The sequence below is a fragment of the Aphis gossypii genome, chromosome 1 (assembly GCF_020184175.1).
Source record: "Aphis gossypii isolate Hap1 chromosome 1, ASM2018417v2, whole genome shotgun sequence".
In the NCBI taxonomy this organism is placed as follows: domain Eukaryota; kingdom Metazoa; phylum Arthropoda; class Insecta; order Hemiptera; family Aphididae; genus Aphis; species Aphis gossypii.
The window spans coordinates 15,100,158-15,126,330 of record NC_065530.1 but is presented as its reverse complement, the minus strand read 5'-3'; the positions used below and the strand labels follow the sequence as shown (position 1 = coordinate 15,126,330).

Sequence of the window (26,173 nt, the reverse complement as noted above, 5' to 3'; positions counted from 1 at the left end):
TTAGTTATCAAATAGTCCCAATTTTAACGTCTTAAATATTGTTCACTATTATTCTATATGTTCTTCCAAATTCTCGAAAAATAAAAACATTTAAAAACGTCAAAGGTTAATCCCAATTACATATCAATATTAGGTTGGAGTAAATTCACAAAAAATAAATATATTTTAATCAATAGGTAGTTTATAACTTTTTTAAGTGAAAAAGATTGGGTTTTTATTCGTAACCAGCAAACAGAATAATTTTACACCAACTACTTTTAAAATAAAATTAGTTATTGTGTATTTACTAAAAAAAAAATAACATTACACTGTATTATAGGTAATTCATGAATATCAATACAAATAAAAACTATTATCATATAATATAATGGTACCTATCATATTTTAATAACATAGAAAAATTAATTTAATTATTTAGGTGACATTTAACACAAAAACATTGTGTTTCAGCGCCGCCCGCCGTTCATATAAAAATTAATTAGAAATAATTTATAGGTAAAACTCTTCACGATTTGACAGTATATTGTTTATAATAAGCTAATATTATTACCACTAATTTAAGTTAGACTTACTTAGACTAATATATTTCTTTTAAATAGAAACGACACCAAACTGTTTTCAAAATTCAATAGTTTATTGCGTGGTGTATCCTTTAAATACTTTTTAAACGTTTCAATATCATTTTTTAACGACGCGTAATAATCGTTGAATGACTTAAATTTATAATTTATGTTGAACTCAATTACACCATATGCTTTTATTTGGTCGTTGATTTGGTTTTGAAATAATTTAATGTTCTTCTCAGAAATATTTTCAAATATATTCAAATATGATTGACAAGTATCCTGTAAATCCAACAATAGAGGTGATGTGTGTTCAATATTATTAAGTTCTTTTAAATATTTTCGTATTGCCATTATTCTGTACTTGGTTAAGCGTATAGGAAATTGAAAAGTGTACTCGAGTTTAGTATATATTTTTACAACAAGATAATGTAATATAAGTGTTTTGAATTTAAATACATGTTGATAACTAATAATATTTAGTGCAATATCTTGACTTAAGTTTAAAATATCCATCAGAAGACCACGGTGAACAAATTGAACACCAGTCAAATACTTTTTGTTTGTAACATCTAAAATATCACTAAACGTGTTTGTATCTATAACACCATTGATGTATTCAAGGATTTCATTTTTGTCGTATTTATATATTTTTGTTTTTAATAATATTTGTAAATGTAAATTGTTCAATTTGTCTAATTTTATGTCGAATTTTCTAGAAATACTTTTATTAAGTTCTGCAACCTTACATTTATTTACTTCATAGTATTGTAGTGAGTTTGCAGCCAAAATTAGAGTTCGTTGTATTGAAGTGATTTTTTTACTTATTTTTTTTTTATTTTCTTTATACAATATCCATTCAGTGTTTTTAAAATGAACCAATATCGGCAACAAAATCATCCTGAATCGTAAATCATTTGTATTTTTATAAACGTGAGCCATGTATAAAAAGATGTTATCAAAAGACGGTATTAAGTATTCTTGAAGTGTTTTCTTTTTAATATTTTTTTTAGGACTCAAAGGGTACAATAAATTATTGTTACTATTTGTAAATTTGAAATATTTGCTGTGATCTATTCCGTTTAAAAATGACCACAGCAATAACAAATTTTTCCGTGTATTTGATAAGAGCGAACATAAATCTGCTTCAATTTCAAGATTACTCAAGAAAACTTTTGCGTCTTTGCGATCATCAGTCTGTATAGAATACAAATGATCAGTTGTATCCGATTCTTGCAAAAGAATTTCAAATATTTTTTTAAATGAATCAAAGTAATGAAACTTTTGGATTTTTTCAATCAAATTTGACATTGATATACTCAAATAAAAATCGAGGTTATCAATATTATTTTGTGATTCCGTCACAATATTTGAATCGAGCATTAATAATTTTATCGTTTCTTTTGATAATAATAATACTTCTTTGGGTTGCTTAAGATCCGTAAGTAATGTATTTTTTAATTCACTTATGAACCGTAACAAAATCGGTGGATAATTTTTAGGTATAAATTTATCAGTGTAGGCAACAAAACAATTAACTAATAGTTTAAGTTCATCAAAGGTTTCTTTTTCATTATGAATATTTTGAATAGGTAATATTATATGTCGAATTTTGACAATAAAAATGCTCACAATGAATTCAACTAAATAAATTTGATATTTTAATACTTGCCTCATGTCATAACTTTTTTCTACGTCTTCAATAATTTCAGTTGTATATTTTTTCGTTTTCATTCCAAATTGCATAGGTGGAAATTTTAAATCACTTTTATTACCAAAAACTTCTTTAAGTAACAAATATTGTGAATCATATATTTTCTCTAAATTATCAGGGAACACAGCATCCTCAAGTTTTAATTTCTCTAAACGCTCAAACCATTTATTAAAGTTATCTGATAAGAACTTTTCGAAATTTTTGAGTTTTTCGGATACTTCGAATTTATTGAAGTTTTTGGGTTCTTCGGATTCTTTGGATTCTTCGGATTCTTCGGATTCTTCAGATTGTTTGGACTGTTCGGATTGTTCGGATTCTTCTGATTTTTCGGATTTTTCGCATTCTTCGGACTTTTCGGATTGTTTGGATTTTTCGGATTTTTCTGATTCTTTTTCAATACTCGAATATTCTTTTATTTCAATAATATTATTATATATATCATATACATAATGATCCAAAATAGCAAATTCATAAATGCAATTTGTACTTAAAAAGTTTTCTAATGAATAAATTAATTGATTAACTAATTTAAAAAAATCTCGATCCTCATCATCAATAAATATAGATTCTCCTGTTGGTGTTTCAACATTTTTAATTTTAAAATTTACAATTTCAGAAACTTTATTTTCTTTCTTACACAAAAATGTATTTATGGTCAATAGTGATATTAACAATGTTTGATCACTGGATTTGAGATTTTCGGAGAGGTCATTAAGATAAAATAATCTGAAAATAGCTTTTGAAAAATGTAATTTCATCTTTTTAAATTTTTTCAAGAGTAAATTAATAAATTTTCTAATTATTTGTGTGTGGATTGGTTTTTCGAACATTTTATATGAGCTAATACATGTATTAATAAATTTGAGTAATTTAGCAACTAAAAAGGAATACTTACATTTCAAAAATGTATAGAATGTATTTGAAATATCAAAAAATGTCTTAACAAAAGAATTAGTAATATCATTTGTCTCATCTTTTAAAATTAAATCTAGACTTGTTTTACTATTTTTTAAATATTCTTCCAACTTTATGAATTCTCCATTGACCAAAACAGTGTTGTATGCACCTATCTGTTTCCAATGAACGTCATTTTCAGAAAAAATGTTTTTCAATTTTTCCACCACGTCATAAGAGATTTTCCTGTTAACCTTTAAAGTAAAAACATTGTAACACAATAAAATATATGAAAAGCTTTTAAAATAATTCATTTTCTCAAAATGTGAATTTCATGTAATAACAAATAGATACATTATTGACGTAAGCACTATTTTACATTAACGTTAACTTCCCTGTAAAATATCTTAAGTTCAAAATCGACAAAACACCTGTTTATTTACACATGTGGACGCTGTATAAAACTGTTCAATAAAACTAGAGTAAACAATTTAAAAAATATTACATTATGAATAAAACATCGAAAAATTAAATATTATACTCGTATTATAATAAAAACAAATTTATTAGAATAATAAAAATTAAAAAATCTCTTACCAGATAAAGTAGATATCCGTGCTTATTCAGAATAATGTTTATAAGAAATTTCCGTTGGTTTCAAATTTTTATTTGAATTATTCATAAAATAATCTATATAGAGAAAAATACTCTTGACATATATATCTATTATATAGCTGTGTCTTAATTAAAAAAAAAAAAATTTACATTTTCCATAAAATACTATTATAATGCAATTAAAATATTAATGTTTTAACATTAAATATGTGTAGGTATATAATACATGTAATTTATTTCTTACATGGATTAATTATCCATGTTTGATCTCTTTCATCTTTTGGAATTCGTAGCATTTATAAAATAGGAAAATTTGTTGTTATTTCAAAACAACTAAAGTCTAAAATATTGATATTTATTGCCAGATTAAGTATTATATATTATTAGTTTAGATTAAGTTTATACAGATAATATACTTTAAAAGCACCAAAGTAAAATAATTGAAGTTTAAATTCACTATTCGATATATTCACCTATTATTTAAATCACTCACTGATGATTACAAACTGTATTACAATTAACGCAAATTTTATTATTAAAATATTATTAATTTAATTAAACATATAGGACGGAGTGGAGGGCAGGAGACGGGAGAGAGATAGGACGGCATCGTCGAGCACATCGGCGCGACGATAAGCGATTCGCTTTTGGCGCGAACAGTATGATATTATTAAACGACACGTATACTTACGTCTGATTATTGTTAAAAATAGATTACAAAACGTTTGTTAAAACTTAAAAAAATATATTTATAGATTTTCATAAAATGGTACATACTTTAAACTTTTCCGAAAATGATTAAATCGATAATATCGATAATCGATATGTACCAATTAATTATGTTAATATCTACTTCGTGGTAACGTAAACATATTTTAACGGCGTTTTGGGTATGTAATTTAATGACACTCGTGTGTTGAATAATCGTATTGTCAATATAATACATAAAGCAATATAATATTAAATAATTTATTGTGAAAAATATAGTATTTCAAAATTAAAATGGTTTGAAAAAACATAAGATTATGATAGGTTTTATTTAATTTCATTTATTGTGTATAATGATATATGTACCTATATTGTGACATATTAGAATTTTGTCATAGTGATTCATTTAGTACAAAATCACTCGACTAAAAGCCACTCGACACAAAGCCATTAGAAATTGGTACAAAGCCATGCGACAAAAAACATTAGATAAAAAGCCACCTTACATAAGACCACCATTCAGTTTTGCTAGTATGAACGACAAATGACCACCGTAGCCTTTCGTCGGGTGTTTTGTGGAATGGCTTTTTTTCGTACTTCAATTATTAGTACACACTACACAATTAATACAATGTTGTTATTAGAAAATAGTAAAATACAATTAGTATAGCTAGTTACTATGGTTTTTGAAAATAACAGTAGTTTAGGTGTTACGATGGCAGTACTCATATATATATATTATGTCACCGGCAATATAGAAAATTCAGGTATTTTGCAAACTGCCTAGGGATTATGCATATTGCCGACCCATTTTAGGCAATATAAATAAAACATATAATTTTTAATATTATTCTACATATAACCTAGGTATTTTATAAAATACTTAGGCATTATGTAAAATGTCAATTTCTTTTTAGACAAAGTTACAAACAATTTTTCATATTCTGTTAAAACATTATATTAATTTTTATCTATTATTATATTTGTATACATTGTTATTATTATTATTATTATTGTATTATATTATTTTATTAAGTAATATTATTTATACATTTTACTTAAACTAATAGCTGCTTATTACAACATGATGTAGAAAAATTACATTTTGAATTTCACAAAACATTATTTTTAAGGCAAATGCACTTTTTATTTTGGTACTTGGTCTTACAAACACATTTTAAAAATCATTGGCCAGTTCCTGTAGACTGTTCCTTTGCGACTGTTCATAATGCCACTTTTGTGTCTATTGGAATCTCGTCAATTTGTAGTAGCTTTTTCTGACATACTGTAAACTGACTTCTGGCATATAATTGCTTCAGAACTCCATCCCGAGTTCCTAATCGATAAAAACTATCACTTGTCACCTAAAAAAAAAAAAAAAACCGGGCAAGTGAGTACAGCTCTGCTGTACATTAGGTGCCATATGGATCATTATTATATATTATAGGAGTGTTAAATTTGAATCCATTGATAGTTATCATTGTATAAGAAAAACGATTCTGAACGAAGATGATTTGTCAGCCTAGGATATAATTTCTAGTGGTTGGTGAAAAAGGTGGTTTATGTTTTAATGGCCTGAATACAACAAAATTTAAGTTATTTTATAATAATTGTAAGCTAAACTTATGAAAAACCTTGTATTAAATTTTCAACTCTTATCTACTTATACAAAAACTTTTATGAAATATACCTACAAAATAATTTGCAAGTATTCATAGTTTTGACGAAATTTTGTAAATATTTGAACTTCAAATGCTAATAAAAAAAAATTGTGTCTATGTATTCTTATAATTTTTTAATCACTATAATAATAACTTATGAGGAACTTTGCATTAAATTTTCAAGTATTTTGATAGGGCCCAAAAAATTTTATCATTTTGACACTTCAAAAATATTTTTTCAGAAAAATTGAAAATTTCAATTATCTATAAATAGCGCAAAAAAGTCAAAATATTTTGAAATTTAAATCACGTATAGAAAACGCGAATCTTAATAACTGGTAAAATTTTCAAGTATCTACGACTTATACTTATTGAATAATAACAAATATCAAAAATCGTTTGAGGCTAAACTGTTATTTAACGCGGTTTTGTAAAAATTTAAATTTCAAACACTCATAAAAATTTTTTGTCTGAATCCGGTAAAGTTTTTTTTACAGATATTTGAAGAAAAATTTATGGAGAACCTTGCACCAAATTTTCAAAACTTAGTTATAAAAGAAAAAAATTTTATGATTTTTCAACTTTAAAATTACTTGCAAATTATCGCGTTTTCGACAGATTTCGTAAAAATTTGAACTAAAAACGCTTATAAAAAAAAATTGTGACTAACGATTTTTAATTTTTTTTAGCTACATTAAAAACAACTCATAAGGAACCTTGTATTAGACTTTTTGGTCATCTAAAAATTTTTTATCGACACTTTAAAAAAAATTTCTCAAAAAAATCGAAAATTTCAGTGGTCTATAAATAACTCAAAAAAAGTCAAGTTTTTGAAAATTTAACTATATACGGATACCACTGACATTAACATTTGGTGAAAATTTCAAGTATTTTCAGTGATTAGTTTTTGAATTACAACCATAAAAAAAAATCAATTTGGTCGAAAACTGGTTTTGCGTAAAAATTGCCGTTTTTCCGTCATTTTTTTTTTTGTGTTTCTCGATTTTTTTGAAAACTGTTGGAAAATGTTAACTTTTTACCTCTATAATGCACCAAGGATATTCACTTTTACATCGGAAACCACCCCCATTGTTTGAAATTGGAGCATTATTTCGACTAGTTATGTTGTACACAGACACAAAAAAAAAAAAAAAACACATCATTGTAAAATCAATACATTCATCACTTCGTTCAGAATCTAACACACATCATTGTAAAATCAATACATTCTTCACTTCGTTCAGAATCTAAAATAAAATATCTTATAGTTATTAATATTAAACGCATAATTTTTAAACTTATTTATTACCTCTAAAACAATTGCCAGTATACTTCGTGCATCTAAACGTCCTTTATCTATCTCGGGAACTGGAACACGTACAGTTGAATGAATTGCCACCGGTAATAGCTTCTTATCCGACCACGCCATCATTTTTCTTGCTTGGTTTTCAAGATTTTCTTTGGCTCTAGTTCGCATGACATTGGCGTTTTCGTTATTTAATTTGATAGTTGTAGCTAATTGTTGTTCTGTGTCTGATGCTTCATTTTCGATGTTTTGTGGTTGTTCTGTGATATGTTCTGTGCCAGCTAATACTTCATTTTCGACATTTTGTGACTGTTCTGTAATTAATTCAGCTAACTGTTCTTCATTTTCTATCGTATTTATTATATCGTGTGGTAAATTTGAAGTGTGTAGACCAATTTTAATTTTGCAGCCAAATAAATCTTCATATGGAGACATTTTAATACCAGAATGATAAGCTCGGTTTTTCATAAGCTGGATGAATCGAAGTCCTTCGCTCTAGTGTCGGTTTTTTTCATCTTACATCCACGTTGTCAACATATTTTCAATATTCTGATTTGCACGTTCTACACTACCTTGAGATTGACTATGCCTCGGTTTGCCATGTACTATTTTTAATTTAGGCCACATTTTTCTTAAATTAGACACTATTTGGTTTAAAAATTCTCTTCCATTATCAAACTGCAAAATAGCAGGAGCTCCAAGCAACATAAAAATATCTATAATATTATAGGCTACCTCTTCAGCCCGTTTAAATTCAAGGGGCTTGAGAAAAACAAATTTAGTAAAGTGATCCTAGTACACCATAATACATTTAAATTTTCCATCAGGATGAGACTGGAAGTCTATTAAATCAAATTGGCATCGGGAATAAAAGTCTGAAGATATTATTGGTTTAACTACCACTCCTTTTTTCGAGCATTTTTGTTTTTGTTGACATGGTTCACAAAAATGCAAAAATGTCTCTATATCATTACGTATGTCGTATACTCCGATTACTCGGACGTATACCAAAATAAAGTAAAACCAAAAATGATGTGAAATATTTATTTGAACGCGACGTCCAGTGGTGATCGAGTCACACGATCACCACCACTGACCCCCTTTGCTGCCTTAACCATATCTCTTATATACTAAATTTACAATTGTGTAACTATCAATTGTTACATCTTTCTCTTATTAGTTATTATACTAATTTACATTTCATACACCTTAACTTACGTAATTATTATTTTAACCCAATTAATAACAAATTTACATTTCTTACTACTATGTTTTGATTACTATGCTAACTAAAATATAAAAGTTTATCAACACTATATTTCACAATTATTATCTTAACCTATTTAAATTCTATTTTTTATTATTGCTTAATAATTATGGAAATTCATTAAATCCTAATACAACACGTGTTATATTTTTATATTTATTACCAAGTTCTTTGATCATTCAATTACGCCCACCATGTCCTATTGATACATGTGTAGCTTGCAATATATCAAATAGCTCACTGGTTGGCACATAATACAGAACAACATTGTCGTATTATACAGGGAATATAAGTTTCGTTTTTCCTTGTACAACCAGCACATCATACCTAAGATAACAGAAATAAATAAATTAAAATAAATCTAAATAAAAAAATTGACGGTTGTATTTTATAAAAGTACTTTAAGCAGGGCTTCAAAGCTACGGATATCTATGCATTAAAAAGTATCGAAATAGGTACGCCATAATATAATAGTTAAGTTAAGTTACTCTCTAATACTGCAATTTTCTAAAAATAAATAAAAATACTCTAATAAATAAGAAAATTCACTAAAAATCGTCAAAAAATGCATTTATGGTTAATTATGTATTTTTGTCAAATCATGCAAAAAAAAAACACTTTAAAATAATCAGTACCTATCACATAAAACACATTTTATACTTACAGACCAACATTTAAAAACACCAGAAAAAAAGATGAAATTGCATCAAAATCCCAGCCTTAGCCCTCGGTTAAAATAACGAAAAAACGATGTATATATTTTAAATTTAAGCCCTGAATTTAAGTATTTTTTCTAATATGAATTTCTTACCTTTTGATTAAACGGAAGTCTTTAGGCTCTTTTTTCTTACATCCAGCTTTAAGTTCTGAAATAATTTCTATCAATTCATTATATTTTTCATCAGACAAAAAACTAGTATTATTAGCCAAATTTTTATCGTTTTTATGTAGTTCGTTATAAAAATTTGACTTCATATTAATCGTATCCATAAAAATGCCACACTTCAACGAGACACGAAAATAACGATAAAATAATAAAAGTATGTTCAATATAGTTCGTCAGAATTATTATTTGTATTGTAGAGTATGAATCTGATGCATTAAAGATTAAGATTCTTATCTTTATTGTGTCGAATCGTGCACATTACACGGCGGCACACGCATTTACAATAAACGATAAGTGAAGTCGTTGGTGAATAGTTAAAGCGCGGATTTCTATGCAATTGCATATTTTTTTTCTCTTCACATTTTTGGATTTTTTCAGTTATCTTTATGAATTATAATAGATTGATTGAAAATAATAGATTTTTATTATTAATTAATTTATAAATTTTAAATAAATAAAAAACAATCCTTGCAAAAAACCGCGCACTAGTAATAGGCAATACCCAATTGTAACGAGACACATGTCATTACTGTAGGCAGTTTCGCCCTCTAGTATGACATTATTGGTTGAACACGGTACTGTACCCGCAATAATTCTCCATAGATGGCGTGGTGCAGCCGTGGCTTTTGGTAAGGACCATGTTTTTATTCATTTTTAATCAGTTAACAAAAGAAAGAACAAGACATTTGTTAATCAATATAATGATATTTAATCTTTCTAAACTGTCCACCCGTACGGCATGAATTGTTATGAGAAAAACCTCTTAAAATAACGAAACTATAAATTGTCATTTCGAACCGCTACAACCAACCGTACACGCCTGCAAATAGGGACCAGCGATCCCACATTCGATACCAAAGCCTGCCCAGACCAAGACCTAGACACACGGCGAGGTCCTTGTACTTTCGTTACTGGCATCAGCTGAAAAAGCGTTGCAAGACGGTAACCATATTTACATTTCTCCACGTGTCCCCAGCTATATAATAACACTTCCCACTTTTATTAAATTTCTTTTATTTCGTTTCACGGTACGGTTTCTGGCAACGAACACTAGTCGTTGCAATACGGAACTATAAGTAAAACAACCTATACCCAACAGGGCTCTAACACAACATTTCCCGTATCGGCGACGTGCTTCCGCTGTTGCAATACCGATACCTATATTTATTAATGTTGGTAGTGACCGCGTTGGCCATCAGTAATATAATATCTTTGCGTATTTCCCACATTAACGATAACAATATTATTTAAAACGGCAACGACGACGTTGCAAGACGTTGTATATAATATATATATATATTTTTCCCTGGCTAATATTGTAGCACTCGCTCAGGTCATTACATTACTATCATTATTCATATGGCATTAGGAAAGTATTGCCATTGTGTTATTTTGGAATTATTATAATATTCAATATTCATTACTATTTAGTACAACAAAATTATTATTTTCATTTATTATTATTATTTTTTATATTAGAATTGTAATAAGTTGATTTAAATAAAAGTTAAAAAAAATATAGAAAACAACCGAGTTTTCAATTTTGTTACACAATTTTGCTTATTTTGATCATATTTCCTAATTTCCTATATCATTTCTGGCATTATACATAATACCTAGGGAAAGCTCGTATTGTGTATATTTCCGAAAGATTTTTGGAATTTTATATAATGCCTAGGCATTTCACAAAACACCGGATTATTCATACTACCGGTATCTAACATATATTATATACTATGTATTTTGTTGTTGTCTGTTGACAAATTATAAATAGATGCAATCGAATTGGATTTTAATTCGTTACCTAACTAACATTTAAGTTATTAACAAACCGTATAGCACTCACACTAATAATATTATAAACACTAGAATAATAAAGGATATCCGATAAAGTTTTTAATTGTATATTAACACTATTTTCTGAAGTTGTTTAGGTTTTTTATTATTATTATTAATAATAATAATAATTTTATATCTAGATACTTTGTTATGGATTAAATTGATAAACAGAATTCTGAATTTCATACATCGACGCCTATAAGATAATGTACAATACAATTTATTAAATACCTACTCGAAGTACTTGTCTCTATACCCAGAACAGAGGTATTCGGTTAGGTCATTCATTCAATAATACTATTATGTTCAATGTAAAATGTCACTTATACCTACCTGCAAATAATAACGTGTCGAGTGACGTACAACTGAACTGTCAAAAAATGCTCGGCCGATCTCTCTTGTATTATATTATTATACTTGTATAATATGTTCAGCCGTGAGCAGGTGCGTAGAGTGTAATGAATAACAATAATATGATTTAAACATTTTTAAACCTACAGCGGTCTCCTGCGGCCAATCATAAGTCTGCGACGTTGGTGCTACCTACAGCAGCGCTCACGAATTATTTGTTTAATATTCTGCCAAGGAAAGAATTTCAGCATTTCGCACGACTTATAAGGATATGATCCGGATTAAGCAGATTTATATCGACGACCAGAATATTTAATCGAATTCGGACGTCTGTTGTAGAAATAAGATGCGTATACGCTAATGAGAGTAGACATAATTAAAAATAGTTATTGTTAATTATTGTGATAATACTCAGTAGTAGAATAAACCAAAATAATAGAATAGATTCAGGACTGCGGCGTGATTTCCGTTGTGACTCGTGATGGTCGACACGTCGCGTGTCCGAGTAAACGCTTCCGCAGGACCGGCCGTGAAAATATGCAAAAATGTGACTAGTGGCCTATATGAACTCGCGATGTTACTTGCACCGACTACAGCATATTGTCCTATTTTTGTGTTTTCTTTTATTTGTTCTAAAAGCCACTTTGGCAACTTTTTTGCTCAACACATTTTGGCCTAAAACAAATTGAATATTGTTTGTTATTTTTATTTTTATTTTTTATGAATTGTATGCCACATTGGGCCATGTTTTATTTATTTAGTTAAAAATGTTAGTACAATTTTTCTGTACAAAAAGTTATTATTTTTTTTTTTATTATTATTTACAAAATAATATAAGATAATTAACAAAATAATGACTAATAAAATCGTTAATATATAATATTTATATTTATAGTTTGTACATAGAATTACAAGAATATTATGTTCATAGTCGATGCATCCATAGGCGTAACTTGGCGGGGGCGAACGGGGGCGCAACTGCCCCCACGACCAAAAATCGGTGGAGGCAATGCCCCCACCAACTTAAATATAATATTATAGTTAATTGCAGGCTGTTCTGAGGCACATAGCACACTAGTACCTAATATTATGTTCATTTGCTACAAAAATAATTATTGCCCCTACATGAAAAGATTGTAAATATAACACCAACCACTGGCACCGAACTTTTTTTAAATCACTGGGGTAAACTCTGATTGAATTCAGTTTAATTTGTGCAATATACAGCAAAATATACTGTGTGTATGTTGTCTATAATTCTATACAGGTAATATTAAGTATTTACACTATATATTCCTATAATACAGCGGTTCTCAAACTTTTTTGTTCGCGGAGCCCTTATTTTCCTAAAAAAAATTACGGAGCCCCAAAAATCAGAAATATCTATTTTAGACAACAATAATTCATAAAAAATGATGTCAATTATAAATTATTTGCTTTTTATTTTTTTTCTGTAGAATACGAATATATACAAATTATTTAATTAATTTAATAGGAAAAAAAATAACAAAATATTTTAATAATTTGTAAATTTTAATATTAATGTGATCCATGATGTTGTATTTTTTTGTTGGCCAGTATTTTAATATTTGGCTTGATAGACGAGAGTTGAATGCGCATGTCTGCTTCAGCATCTAATTTATTACGATATTTAGTTTTCGTTGATGCATATGATGAAAATCCGGTTTCACACAGATAAGTTGTTGGGAAAGGAAGAAGTACTAAGATAGCTTTTTTAGCCAAAGATTGGTATTCGTTAGTAATACTGCTACTGCACCAAAAATCTGTTAATGAAATTTTATCAAATAAAGTTTTTAAAGATGAATCGGTGGTCATTTCAATAAATTTTTCATATTCCGTTATAGATAAATCGTCGGGTTTATCGTTTATTAAAAACGGATTTTTAACCCAATTATATTGTTGGGTAAATTCTATATCTTTACTTTCTGGAAAATATTTTTCTAATGACGATAGTATTTCATTTAAATGTTGTTCAATTTCGCCATACATTTCATCAAACTCTTCAATATTACCATCAATCGATTCTAAATATTCCTTTAACAAAGGAAAACTATCAATTTTATGTTGAGAAAAACACACAGCCCAAAATTTAATTTTTTTTTTTAAAGCTCGGATTTTGTCATTTGACGTGAAAACTGTAGTCATTTTACCTTGTATTGATAAATTCACTTCATTTAATTTTGTGAAAATATCAGCCAAGTAACTTAACTAAGTCGAAATAACCAAATTTGATCAGTAAGTCTGAGTTGTAAATTAAATGGGTGATCGGTGAAAAAAACGTACAATTCATTGCGCAATTCAAGTAAGCGTACAAGTGTTTTTCCCCGAGATAGCCATCTTACTTCGGTATGGTAAAGTAATGATTTGTGCATACTTCCCATATCTTCACACAAAATTGTGAACAGTCTTGTGCTCAGTGGTCGAGATTTTACGAAATTTATTATCTTCACTGCCTCATCAAGTACATTTTTAAGAGGTATTGGCATCTTTTTAATAGCGAGTGCTTGACGATGAAGAATGCAATGACTATTACTACAATTGTTTGTTACTTCTTTAATTCGCGAAACCACGCCAGCAGTTTTTCCAACCATTGCCTTCGCCCCATCTGTACAAATATCAATACAGTATCCCAAGTCAATCCTTCTGTTTCGAAAAAAGTGTTCAGCATTTTGAAGATTTCATAACCAGTTGTATAAGTGGACAAAGGTTGACATAATAAGAGGTCTTCTTCAAGAGAAGTTTGATATTTATACCGAACAAATACAAGCAATACAGCTAATCCAGAAACGTCAGTAGATTCGTCCATTTGTAAAGAAAAATTATTACATTTAAGACGAGATATTAATTCAGATTTTATGTGATCTGATATATCGTTAATTCTACGCCTAACTGTATCGTTGGAAAGTGGAATAGTATTTATTTTTTTGGCTGTCTTTTCATCTAACATACAACTAACAATATCAGTCACGCAAGGTTTAATGAGACTTTCGGCGATTGTATGAGCTTTACCAGCCTGAGCTATACGATAACTGACCATATACGATGCCTCTGTTGCTTTTTCATTTGCCGTTTTTGATACTTCAGCTATAAAGTGTTTATTTTTTAAAAGTTGATCACGCAATCTAATAAAATAATCAATAGGTTTATCTTTCACGTCTTTATGGTTAGTTTCCAGATGACGACGCAATTTGGCGGGCACCATTGAACTATTAGGAAAAACTTTACTACATACAACACACTGTGGATAACTATTTTCATGTATGAAACCAAAAGAGATATAATTTTCGTCATATTTTCTTTTTTTACTTACTGTAGTGTCAGATGTCACTGTATCAGATTGTTTGTTAGGTGAACTATTTGCTCTTTTTAAACTCGCACTATTAGTCGGTGTGAAACATATTTTTTCATTTGTATCTGATGAGGATGTCCCCACTGTATTATTTGATTTATTTAGCCAACGATCCATTTAAATTATAATTATTTATCAATTAAAAATAATTGATGGCAAAATAGTACACACGTAATAATACAAAATAAACACCGAAATAACAATATTTACGTCAGCGGCCGATGAATAACGAATAATGACTAAAGAAATTATTAGAACTTCGAAGATACTATTGTAGATAAGTAAACTAAATTATAGTACAATATGTCAAATGTACAAAAACCCGACTTTTATCTAATCATTAGATTAGATTCTAATCTCATTTTGACTATGACACAAAATATGTGGATGTATAAATAATTTAAAGTTTTAAACGTTTAAAATGATATATATTGGTACAATGGTATGGTCCAAATAATATTGAATATGAGTATAAAAATTAAAAATTAAACTAAGAAATATAATAATAATTTAATAATTTGAATTTAATTAATACAGATCTGCCCAGGGAGCCGCGGAGCCCCTAGACTACTCTCGCGGAGCCCCAGGGCTCCGCGGAGCACAGTTTGAGAACCGCTGCTATAATATATCATCAGTGGCGTAACTGAAGGCCCGCAGACCCCGCGTTGCGGGGGGGCCCATGGTAATTTGGGGCCTTTGGTTATAGGGTTATAGGTATTTGAATTCTTTGATATAACAGTATGTTAGGGGCCCATTCTTAACATTTTTATTTTTGCGGGGGAGCCCAAGTTTTTTTGTTACGCCACTGTATATCATACAGTCACCCACCTATCTACCAATACACCACCTAAAACAATAATTCTAAGATATTTATCCCACTACCCATACGTGTTCAGCCTCACTGTTAGCGTGCAGTACCTACTTTGCCCACGATTCAAAATATGTTTTGTTGAATTTAGTCCAAATTACACTGTTACCGCGTTTATAATATTTATATAAAAAAAAAAAAAGGAGCTACCGACTATACTACATATATTACAAAACAATAGTATACGCAAAGTGATAAGACGTTCCGAATTCGATACGACCACATAGTTTATTTACTGCCATTGCGATATATATTTACAGAGAGGAACCCTATCAAACGATATTTTCTTTTACCATTCATTTCGTCGCCGTCAAAATATCATATTTTTATTATTATTGTTGTAGGTACCGGGCCGAGAAAATTGTTGTGGGTCGGTACTATTATTATAAAATATATTAGACAGTACCTACTAAGAAAGCATACTATTATACACATAATATAATAATTATTATTATTCGATGATCGTGTTACGATTGCGTTCTCGGATTTCAAAGACGCGCCGAACCGCGACACGATCGTATTATGTTTTTAGCGGTCGTGTTAAAATATGCAATGCGTTTAATATTATTACATAGCAACGACGGACCGATTTAATAATAATTGTATTGTTAAACGTTTTCCAACAGTATATACCTACTGCGATCGACTACCCGGTCGTAATTTTGAAGATAAGAAGTGTGATGTGTGTGTGTGTGTGTGTGCGTGTGTTGTATACACATAGAAATATAGGTATATTATAATACTAAAATAATTCTATTATACTATACATAATAAACATACGACAGGTGTCAAGAAACATCTCCCGAGATTTTTTTTTTTCAAAAAAGATTTTTTCGTACCGTTGTATAGCAATATTATACGGGACGATTCATCAATTAGGTATGCTGCAGTTATTCAAAATTCGATTCTTGACATTTTTACATATATTTCAAGACCATACATTTTCAAATTCAGGAAATCGTTTGACTCCTTAAGGATAGTGTCATGTACAAGCTTCTGTTTTCAAACGAGAATGCTCACTTCTATGATAAATCATTGAAGAAACGCCTCACGCCCGCCGTGTTGTCTACGACTTACAGGCGCGTAACGTGCATATTCATACTCAACAGATTACCTTTAGTCGAGTTCCTTTAAAATTTAAGAGTGAATCGACCTATTATGAAACATGATGATAAGAATATTATCTGTGTTCGTGGTATGTTGGTTTTACGATTATTCAGTTTTTGAGTGAGTTCTAAGTAGGTACCTAAATTTTACGTAATAATTAGTTTATTTTATAATACCATTGATATAAATATATGAATAAATAAAAATAAAATGAAGTTGTTACTAGTTATTGCAGTGTCAATTGAATGTTAGCAACAGTGCTAAATGCAGAACTCAAACGGGGATTTTAAGATTTACGATGGAAATTTTTGTTAATAAATGGTTGCAACAACCTGATTTATATGATAACACATTTATTACTTTATTATTATTATTAAATAACACGTCTTTGTATACGCACACTTAAAAAATTTATGTACGGTAACTATACGGATTTTTTCTAAATATTGAAATGTATTAAAATTGGAGCACCTTTAATGTTACTAAGAAATCTTAACCCTCCTAAATTGTGTAATACAACTAGATCGTAAGTTAAAGCTCAGCACAAAAATGTAATAGAAGCTATAGTTATCACTGGGTGTGCTAGAGGAGATATAGTTTTAATCCCTAGAATAATTATGTTGATTCCAACTGATTATCCCTTTGAGTTTAAAAGAATACAATTCCCACTCAAAGTTTGCTTTGCTATGACTATTAATAAGTCTCAAGGACAATCATTGAGCATGGCAGGGATTGACTTGAGAGAAGAATGTTTTTCACGTGAAAAATTCTATGTTGCATGCTCTAGAGTTATTTTAGCCCCAAAAGATAGTACCAAAAATACTGTTTATAAAGAGGTATTGAGATGAATAAAATATGGCATTATAAATATTTTTCTTTGGTTTTTATAACACCATAATGTTTATTTTTTGCCAACTTATGATTGTTACAACATATGGGCAACCCAGGATCAACATATTTACATATATTTACATAGCAGCCTGTAATAAATATAAAAAATTATAAAATAAAAGTTATAGTAGGTAACACAAAAAACTATATACGGGTGAAGCCGGGTTATTCAGCTAGTATTATATATTATTAAATAATATTATCCATTTAAATAAATTAGTCTACTAGTTAAAAAAAAAATGGTCATTACTCATTATAATGGATGTGTTAAATTTGAATGCAATGATAGGTTAGGTATCATTGTAGACGAAAAAAAATGAAAAAAAAAATTGTGAATTACGATTTTTGATTTTTTTTTCAATACAATATAAGAACGACTTATTGTATTACATTTTCAAGTTTTTTCTAAAAATTTTTTATCACCGTTTCAAAATAAAAAAAAAAATTGAAAATTTCAATGGTGTATAAATTGTTTAAAAAAAGCCAGAATATTTTGAAAATTGAACCACGTATAGTTAATGCTAATATAAATATTTGGTGAAAATTTCAAGTATTTACAGTGATTAGTTTTTGAGTTACAATAATATAATAAAATCGATTTTTGGAAAACTAATTTTGCACCAAGGGTCGCTTTTCCACCGGAAACCACCCCTGCAGAAGGTTGAAGCATTAGGACTAATATAGGAGCTATGACTTGATCCTTATGCGCGGTTTTTTCCCGTAGTCTTCTTAAGGTAGGTACGTCGACTACCGACGTCGACTATATATTCATTTCCCGATCGTTTTAGGATTAATATATATATATCTAGTCCGCCATCACATAACATAATATTATTATCCTCTCCTATGCCGCCGCGGAGTGTAAACACAAACGATGCGTGACGTGACGGCGGCGTTTGTCGTTTGATGAATGGTGGTCCGGAGGACTGGAGAAGGCTGTGCGTATTTTTAGAACCGCGATCGAGTCCGGCACGCCAGATGGCGTCACCTGTACGTTATACATAATATATTATTATAATATAGGTATATCCGCGGAGCGCCGCCCGACAACACCCGCCGCCGCAAACGCTCCTCCTCCAAATATATAATAATATTATTATGGTGTGCGGTGCGCACGTTCGTCGTCAACGCCGTTCAGTATCGCGTGGTGTGTCCCTCGTGCCTTATCGTCCGTTTTGCGAAGTCGTACAACTCGATTTTGCGGGTAGAAAAAATAAAACGTATTTTTTTTTTCTTTTGCAAAAGTTTTTGGATCACAGGTCCTGCGACGTCTACGCTCCAGCGGCTATGCAGCGAAACGAATAACGATCCGCATCATCCGTAAGACACCTGACCATCACAGTATCATGTTGATCGTTTATATCTTGTTGGTGTTATACGCCGGACGTCTCATCGATTCCGAAAAAGGTAAGTCCATTATCCGTGCACATACTATATCTTACGAGTTATGAGTTTATATATAATAATTATTAGTAACATTAGACACACTATAGTGGTCATAATCATATTATATATTATCATAGTTTATAAAAATTTTAAACAACACACATCCGAGTAAAGCCAAATATACTACACCGACTGCTAAGTACTGACGCAATAACGCCTTGTTTTTTTTAATTATTCAAAAAATAATACATAATTTTTTTAGCAAAATAATTTATAGAAAAGTAAAGTTAAATCGGTTTAAAATTTAAAAAAAAATTTATAAATTTATGAAAATACTTCACAAATATTCAAAAAATAATAAAATTATTACCTATAAATTATATCATTTATTCATCAAAAAATAATACATCATTTTATTCTTTATTTAATTCCTATTAAATTAATAATATTGTTATACTGTCTATTAAATTAAAAAAAGAAGTAAATAAAACTTTTGGTATGATAGATTAATGGAATTTTTTTCAAGTTATTTCAAAGTATTAAAATATCAACTTTTTGAGGTATTAAATTTTATAATTATTAATTGCTTACATCATAAATAGTTTGTTGAAATATTTAATACAGTAGATAAGTTTAAAATCTATATAATTAAAATTGTTCAAACGTTGTTTAACACTATTTGAGATGTTTAAATGTGTAATTAAACAAAAAAAAATAGTATAGGTATGTATAATCATTTCGTTTCTTATAAAGAAACCTACTGTTTTAAATTATTTTAAAATAATATTTTTTGTTCTCGAAATTTTAATTTTTCATTATAGAAATGCGACTTAGCGCTATACGTGTATAAAGCTTCAATAAAAAATAAACTCTGTAGACGATATATATATATATATATACGAACAATTATTAATTTACACACGCGTCATATTATTATGCTATTAGAGTAAATAGTTTTTATTTTCATTGGTGACATATAGACCAGGCACGGCGTCTAGTATATTAGAATAATAATTATTACGTCACGATTCTAATTGATCACGATTCCGTTATGACAGACCGTCGAATCCACCACCATTACAATAGATCTGCATTAAAATAGTATAACCTATTTATTATGATCTATATATCGATTATTATCAACACTATAAACAGTACATAAATATCGCCTGGTCCTGCACAGTTCAATTTTTTTTCTCGAAATGTTTGCGTTGTTCATTCGCTTTTCTGGAGAAGTTAGCTTCAGCTAGCATACGTTACCATAATAGCAGCCGACTAAGACGCTATAAACTGAAAAATGTATACATTATAGTAGAAAAAAATTTTCTGTATCGAATTTCGTAAATACCCATTGAACACGTTTCCCGGCCGGCCGGTGGCATGCGTATAACAAAAAACAGACGCTGATCCGAAAAACACGTGTTGGAGTGAATGCTCGTATAATACTATGTATAATATGTATGTAATATATATTAAGTATGTTCGAGCTAGAGATGGTCGCGCGTATAAGTCATTTTACTCTTCCCCCAATAGTACAAATAATAAATAAATAATAATACTACAACCGTTGGGCCATAAACGTCGATGAACAGTTTCTGGAGTACAAACACATTGCGGACATATAACTATTTACTATATCCATATATATTATACATTAAACACTCATCTGAAACAGCAATATAGGCGATTACGGACATATCCCGCTCTAGCGAGTGTGCGTTATTCAAACACGCGCGCTTCCAAATGGGACGCGCGGGCGACAGACCATAAGGTTATTTCCGACTTGAGACCTCGTGTAGTTTGTAATGGGAGGGTGAGAAGGGGGTCTCCGCTATACGAACACACGAAATCCGAGAAAGACCATATTATAATATAGTAATGTCGTGTACTAACGAGGCGCTGTTCGTTTGCCGGGCACAAGACTTTTTAATCGGAAATAATTGAGCATGATAAATGCGAATTTTCTCGCGCCGCCGCGTATAGTGCGTACACCCGTGGCGGTTCGGGTTAAAAATACTCGCGGACCGACTGCAGGGGCGATGTACTTCGCCCATCGCATATCGCGTGTAGGTACCTATGTATATAATATATATAATTTAATATGAACGCGAGTTTTCCGGGCGGAGAGTGAATTCGCGACGGACGCAATACCATAAAATATGCGATATAATAAATTTTATACGTGCTGTCCTATATGATACGGCACAATATAGGCATAATATATTGTATGAAGATAAATCGCAAAATCGCATACGACCAGGTGGTCTAACTCTCCGAGGGACCCGACGCCGTGTTTGTACACCATATATCATTTATGTTATAAACTATATACGTACTAAGATTTCAATTGTCTTATATTAAATATATTATATTTGTGTGTTGACAGCCAAGTGTTGTGGCCGCGTGACCGGAAACTGTAAGAGAGCCTGCGAACAAGTGAGTACCCAAACACCTATATTATATAATATACAAATATTATATATACGACGCGTGTACGACCATCAAATGCTTATTGTGATTCATATACATATATATAACACGCACGAGTACACAGAACAGTTTTATACTTGCTTAGATATATAATAAAAATATGTGTTCGTGCTTGAGACGTAACGCGATACACGTCACTTGGACGTATATGCATATAGGTAGGTATATACTATATTATGGTCGCCGCGGTGTACAGGTACATCATAAATTACAATACTTAAACGTATATACAGCACTGCTCATAGTGATGTGCTGGAAGTATATAAGCGATCTCAAATACTAAAATAGTATATATGTATAGATATGGGTATAATAGTTGTATTGTATACAGAGTGATACGGTGACCACGACCATAGTTACCGCAAGAGTCTGATCCCAAACCGCCGCCTTTGCACAATATAATAATAATAATATATATAATACGGTCTTGACGACCGGCCAAGTCTTGAGCAGTTGTGCGTTATGAATTATTGTTTATACGCCGACAACGCGCATCGACTGCATATATGAACGAATAATGTAAGTTTTGCCAAGACACGTCTGCTTTTATAAATTATTTCGTCCGTCAGATATTATGACTGTATACCTATATCGCGTATACCTATAGTACTTACCGTCCACTGAATTATAATATGACATTTTATACCGAATACGAGTTTCGTAGAGCGAGTGATATATATTTTTCAGTTTTTCACTCCTTTGCGCAAAATTTGGAATTTCAGAATAAAGAATTTGTCGTCTTAAATACATAACATAGTGTCATTACAAAGTCGAAATAGTTCAGTCTTTTTAACGCAAACCGTGCTATAATTTCCATTGTACAATTTCATATATAGGTATATATTTTTTGTCTACGAAACATTATAATATAGAACTAGCTATATTACATCAAAAGTCTATTATTAGTTTTTGTAAATTGTAATAAATTATTACTAATAATTTACAACTTTATAAATAAATACAGCGTATTACAGTATACAAAATATAAAAACTTTAACCATCGGTTCGCTCTTCTTTCTAACGGTTTTAACTTAGAACACTATAAAATACACTTTCGGTTAAAATATTCCATATTTTTCTAAAAACTATATTGAAATATAGTGTTTTAAGTATTTACAATTTTAGACAACCATAATATTTATTGAAAAACTTGTGACACGGAGAATCGCCCTGTATATACTATAACATCAAAAGACTCCGTTTGCCATTTTTATAATATTATACTTATGATAAATATTAATTATTGTTGTATAGTACTCGATATAACGTATTATAGGCTATAATAGAACAATAATTTCTCTGTTGGCCGACCGTGTTGTTCGCGCATTCGTGTCCACGAGAAAGACGCGCGAAAAAAAAACAAAATAACTCCCCGGTGACAGGTGTATTATGCGAGTTTGCATTTTTTTTTTTTTTGTTTATTATTCTCTTTCATTTGTTTCGCATACAATTGTTATTATCATTCTATTTACGAATCGCGTCCTAACACCTTGCTCGCGACCGGTCCGAATGACTGCCGTGTAAGCTGTACAAATCGTACAATATATAATAATATAAAATTCAATGATTAAGGAATAATAAAAAAAAAATATGATAATATAAATAATAATATGTTTGTCGAACACAAAAGATTTAATATATTATTATTATATTGTCTGGAATTGCATTATATCCGTATAGTTGGTACTACAGATTACACACGTCGGCATAGCGTATTATTTTAATCGCAATGTACTATTCAGGCGAGTTTAAAGTCATCTGTTCTTAAAAGTCTAAAACGTATTAAATATTTATCGAATTTTAATAAGGTATTATTTAAATTTTTGTTATTCTGGTTGCAAGGTTTTGGTAACTGTTATTAAAATGATCATAATTCATAATAACTTAAATATCTATATAACGACCACGTCTAAATTAATATAATTGACACCCAAAAAAAAAAATCATTGATACCCATATCAGAACAAATTCGATACGTTTTCGATTTTTGTTCACACTGTAAGTTTATATGTATTTATTGATAAATATTAGGTACAATTAATTACTAGTTAACATAAAAAAAAACACGCGTAATTAAGTGAAAAATATATTTACTTACTTCATATGAAAAAATGTAATTGTGATTTATTGTGATGTTAATGATTCCTATTTGATTTTCATCGAGTAATATCTACGTTTTAATTTAAACTATTTTATATTATTATTATTTATTACTGTTACGTCTCAAAAAAAAAATAATATGTTATACAAACAATATAATAATATAGTCTCGAGTAGAAGTGCAATTTTGTCCAAACAACACCGAATATATGTATAAAAATACATATCCATAAACGAAATGATCTAAATTAATATACGATATTATATTATATGTTTGACGTATCGTGTGCGGTACGTATACGAATCCAAATCAGGAATTTTATTGCCTTTTTATTGCGTCGGGATATAAAAACCGTCAAGAGTTTTGTGTGGTATAAAAACAAAAAAAAAAAAAAATAACAAGCAAAACGTTCGTTACGAATATTGTCTATATTTTAATAATATGTTTCTATATGTGGCAGTAACAATAATATAATATAATTTTTATTCAGTGGCGCAACCAGGTGAGAGGGGAGAGCTTTAAGGGGTTGTAACCCCCCGACAATTATATGTAGCCACGTACATATTTTTTTAAATTTAATGACTTATATGCCGTTGTTGATTAGAAATTATTTTATTAGTTTATATAAATCAATTTTAATAATATTTTGCATTTCATTTATTTAATTTTCATTTAATACTACTTCTTTCGTCATATTATAAATAGAAAGGAACATATATTATCAAACGTAAAATTGTTCACTCTATTTTGCCAAAGTTCAATTTTACTAAGAAATGCTTCTATTTTATTGTTTAATGTAAAAAAGATTTAGTATATTATGGCTCTTGTAAACTCAAATTTAGGTCGTTAAGAACAGATATTAATATTATAATTATCTACTTCAATCTATTTGACGCGCAACTAATATAGAGTAAATAATATACCATGTGTAATGTGTATGAAAAAAAAATCAGAAAAACAACCACCGTTTTCTGAGAATTTCTGTCATATGTTAAAACGGAGAAGTTTCTTTGCTGTATAGTATGTAAGTAATTTCGACTACAATAATAGATGTGCTCATTTGAATTCAATGATAATCGTTGCATTTAAGTCAATGGTTCTTTGTGGAAGCCGGGAGGTAAACTATGTTTCTAAGGATATTTTATTAAATAATATTTATACTGCTATAACCAAGTAATTTATTTTTCCATTAATAAAAAACCAAATAGGTATACGTATAATAAGTTAAAATAATTTTTTAACTATTTTAGAAATTATATATAACTTATAAGTAGTTAAACTTTAGTTGAGTATAGTGGATAAACATTTTACTAGAGGTTTTATCCTGCAGTGTGTCAGCTGCATTACTTACATGAAACTTCAAATACTTATAAAATAAATTACCTAACTACTCGTTAAACATTTGAATTGTAATCATAACAATTTTCTAAAAATCATTAAAAATATTTGTTTTTATTCGAATCGGTAAAAAGTTTACTGGTAAATAAATCTGTTTTTTAATGACTACTCAAAAAAAAAATATATATATTTTAAAAACTTAAATATTTTTCGAGATGATGAGTGTTTGGTATGTTAAATGAATCACCTGATATTATATCGTACGTGTTATTGACTTGTTGCTGATTAAATTACTACCAATATAGTATGAGTATACACACAACAACAGTCATTATTATCAGTCAGTATAATCAAGAATTACGGGAAAAATGTTTTGATTCCTGGGACGATGAGTAAATAATATATCCTGACCTGTTGTTAACATACGATTACGATGTATGCGCGTGATGAACCGTGCGAACATTGATATAACATATATTATAATAGTCGCAGTATTTATTATATTATATTGTTGTAATATCATTATTATTGAATTTTTCATAATCTATTTATTATATTAAACGACGTTGTCGTGGAGAAAGAAGATTTTGAGTAATTTTTCCCACTGGTAAGACAGCTATAATGTAACAGGTATCGTCTATAGATCAACATCGAAGTCACAATCTTTCGCAACCATAGAGACGTCGTATAATATATTATATTATTAATATTTGATGGATTACCTACCTACATTTTATGGAAAAGAAATATTTTGCGATTGATTGATACAATATAAATGTCGGATCGAGATTGCGTTGAAAAAAAAAATACCTCTTCGA

General features: G+C 29.4%; 4 protein-coding genes across 4 annotated transcripts in view; 1 reads left to right on the top strand and 3 right to left on the bottom strand.

Annotated features, from left to right (window-relative positions):
- Nucleotides 1-255: 255 nt before the first annotated feature.
- On the bottom strand, nucleotides 256-3,608 carry LOC114129226 (uncharacterized). Its single transcript, XM_050197507.1, has one exon. The coding sequence runs from the start codon at nucleotides 3,483-3,485 to the stop codon at nucleotides 573-575; it is 2,913 nt and encodes a 970-aa protein (XP_050053464.1). The 5' UTR covers nucleotides 3,486-3,608; the 3' UTR covers nucleotides 256-572.
- A 2,109-nt stretch (nucleotides 3,609-5,717) lies between these two features.
- On the bottom strand, nucleotides 5,718-8,208 carry LOC114129237 (SCAN domain-containing protein 3-like). The gene is given in 2 exon segments (XM_050198181.1): nucleotides 5,718-5,858; nucleotides 7,465-8,208. Coding segments are annotated over 2 exon segments (846 nt in total). The 5' UTR covers nucleotides 8,170-8,208.
- Nucleotides 8,209-14,370: 6,162 nt separating this feature from the next.
- LOC126549332 (zinc finger BED domain-containing protein 5-like) lies at nucleotides 14,371-14,862 on the bottom strand. The gene has a single exon (XM_050198167.1). It carries the CDS (start codon nucleotides 14,860-14,862, stop codon nucleotides 14,371-14,373), a length of 492 nt encoding a protein of 163 aa, XP_050054124.1.
- A 4,304-nt stretch (nucleotides 14,863-19,166) lies between these two features.
- LOC114129361 (reversion-inducing cysteine-rich protein with Kazal motifs) overlaps nucleotides 19,167-26,173 on the top strand; it is a gene marked incomplete at its 3' end in the record, with an annotated part of 36,877 nt that continues 29,870 nt past the window's right edge. Inside the window, exons 1-2 of the mRNA XM_027994080.2 lie at nucleotides 19,167-19,447; nucleotides 21,813-21,862. Coding sequence (XP_027849881.2) covers nucleotides 19,387-19,447; nucleotides 21,813-21,862 — 111 coding nt within the window. The remainder of the gene's footprint in view (nucleotides 19,448-21,812; nucleotides 21,863-26,173) is intronic.

Bases quoted from the DNA above. Each gene is read 5' to 3' on its own strand.
- LOC126549332 (XM_050198167.1), bottom strand. From the start codon at position 14,862: ATGGTCAGTTATCGTATAGCTCAGGCTGGTAAAGCTCATACAATCGCC.
- LOC114129226 (XM_050197507.1), bottom strand. From the start codon at position 3,485: ATGAATTATTTTAAAAGCTTTTCATATATTTTATTGTGTTACAATGTT.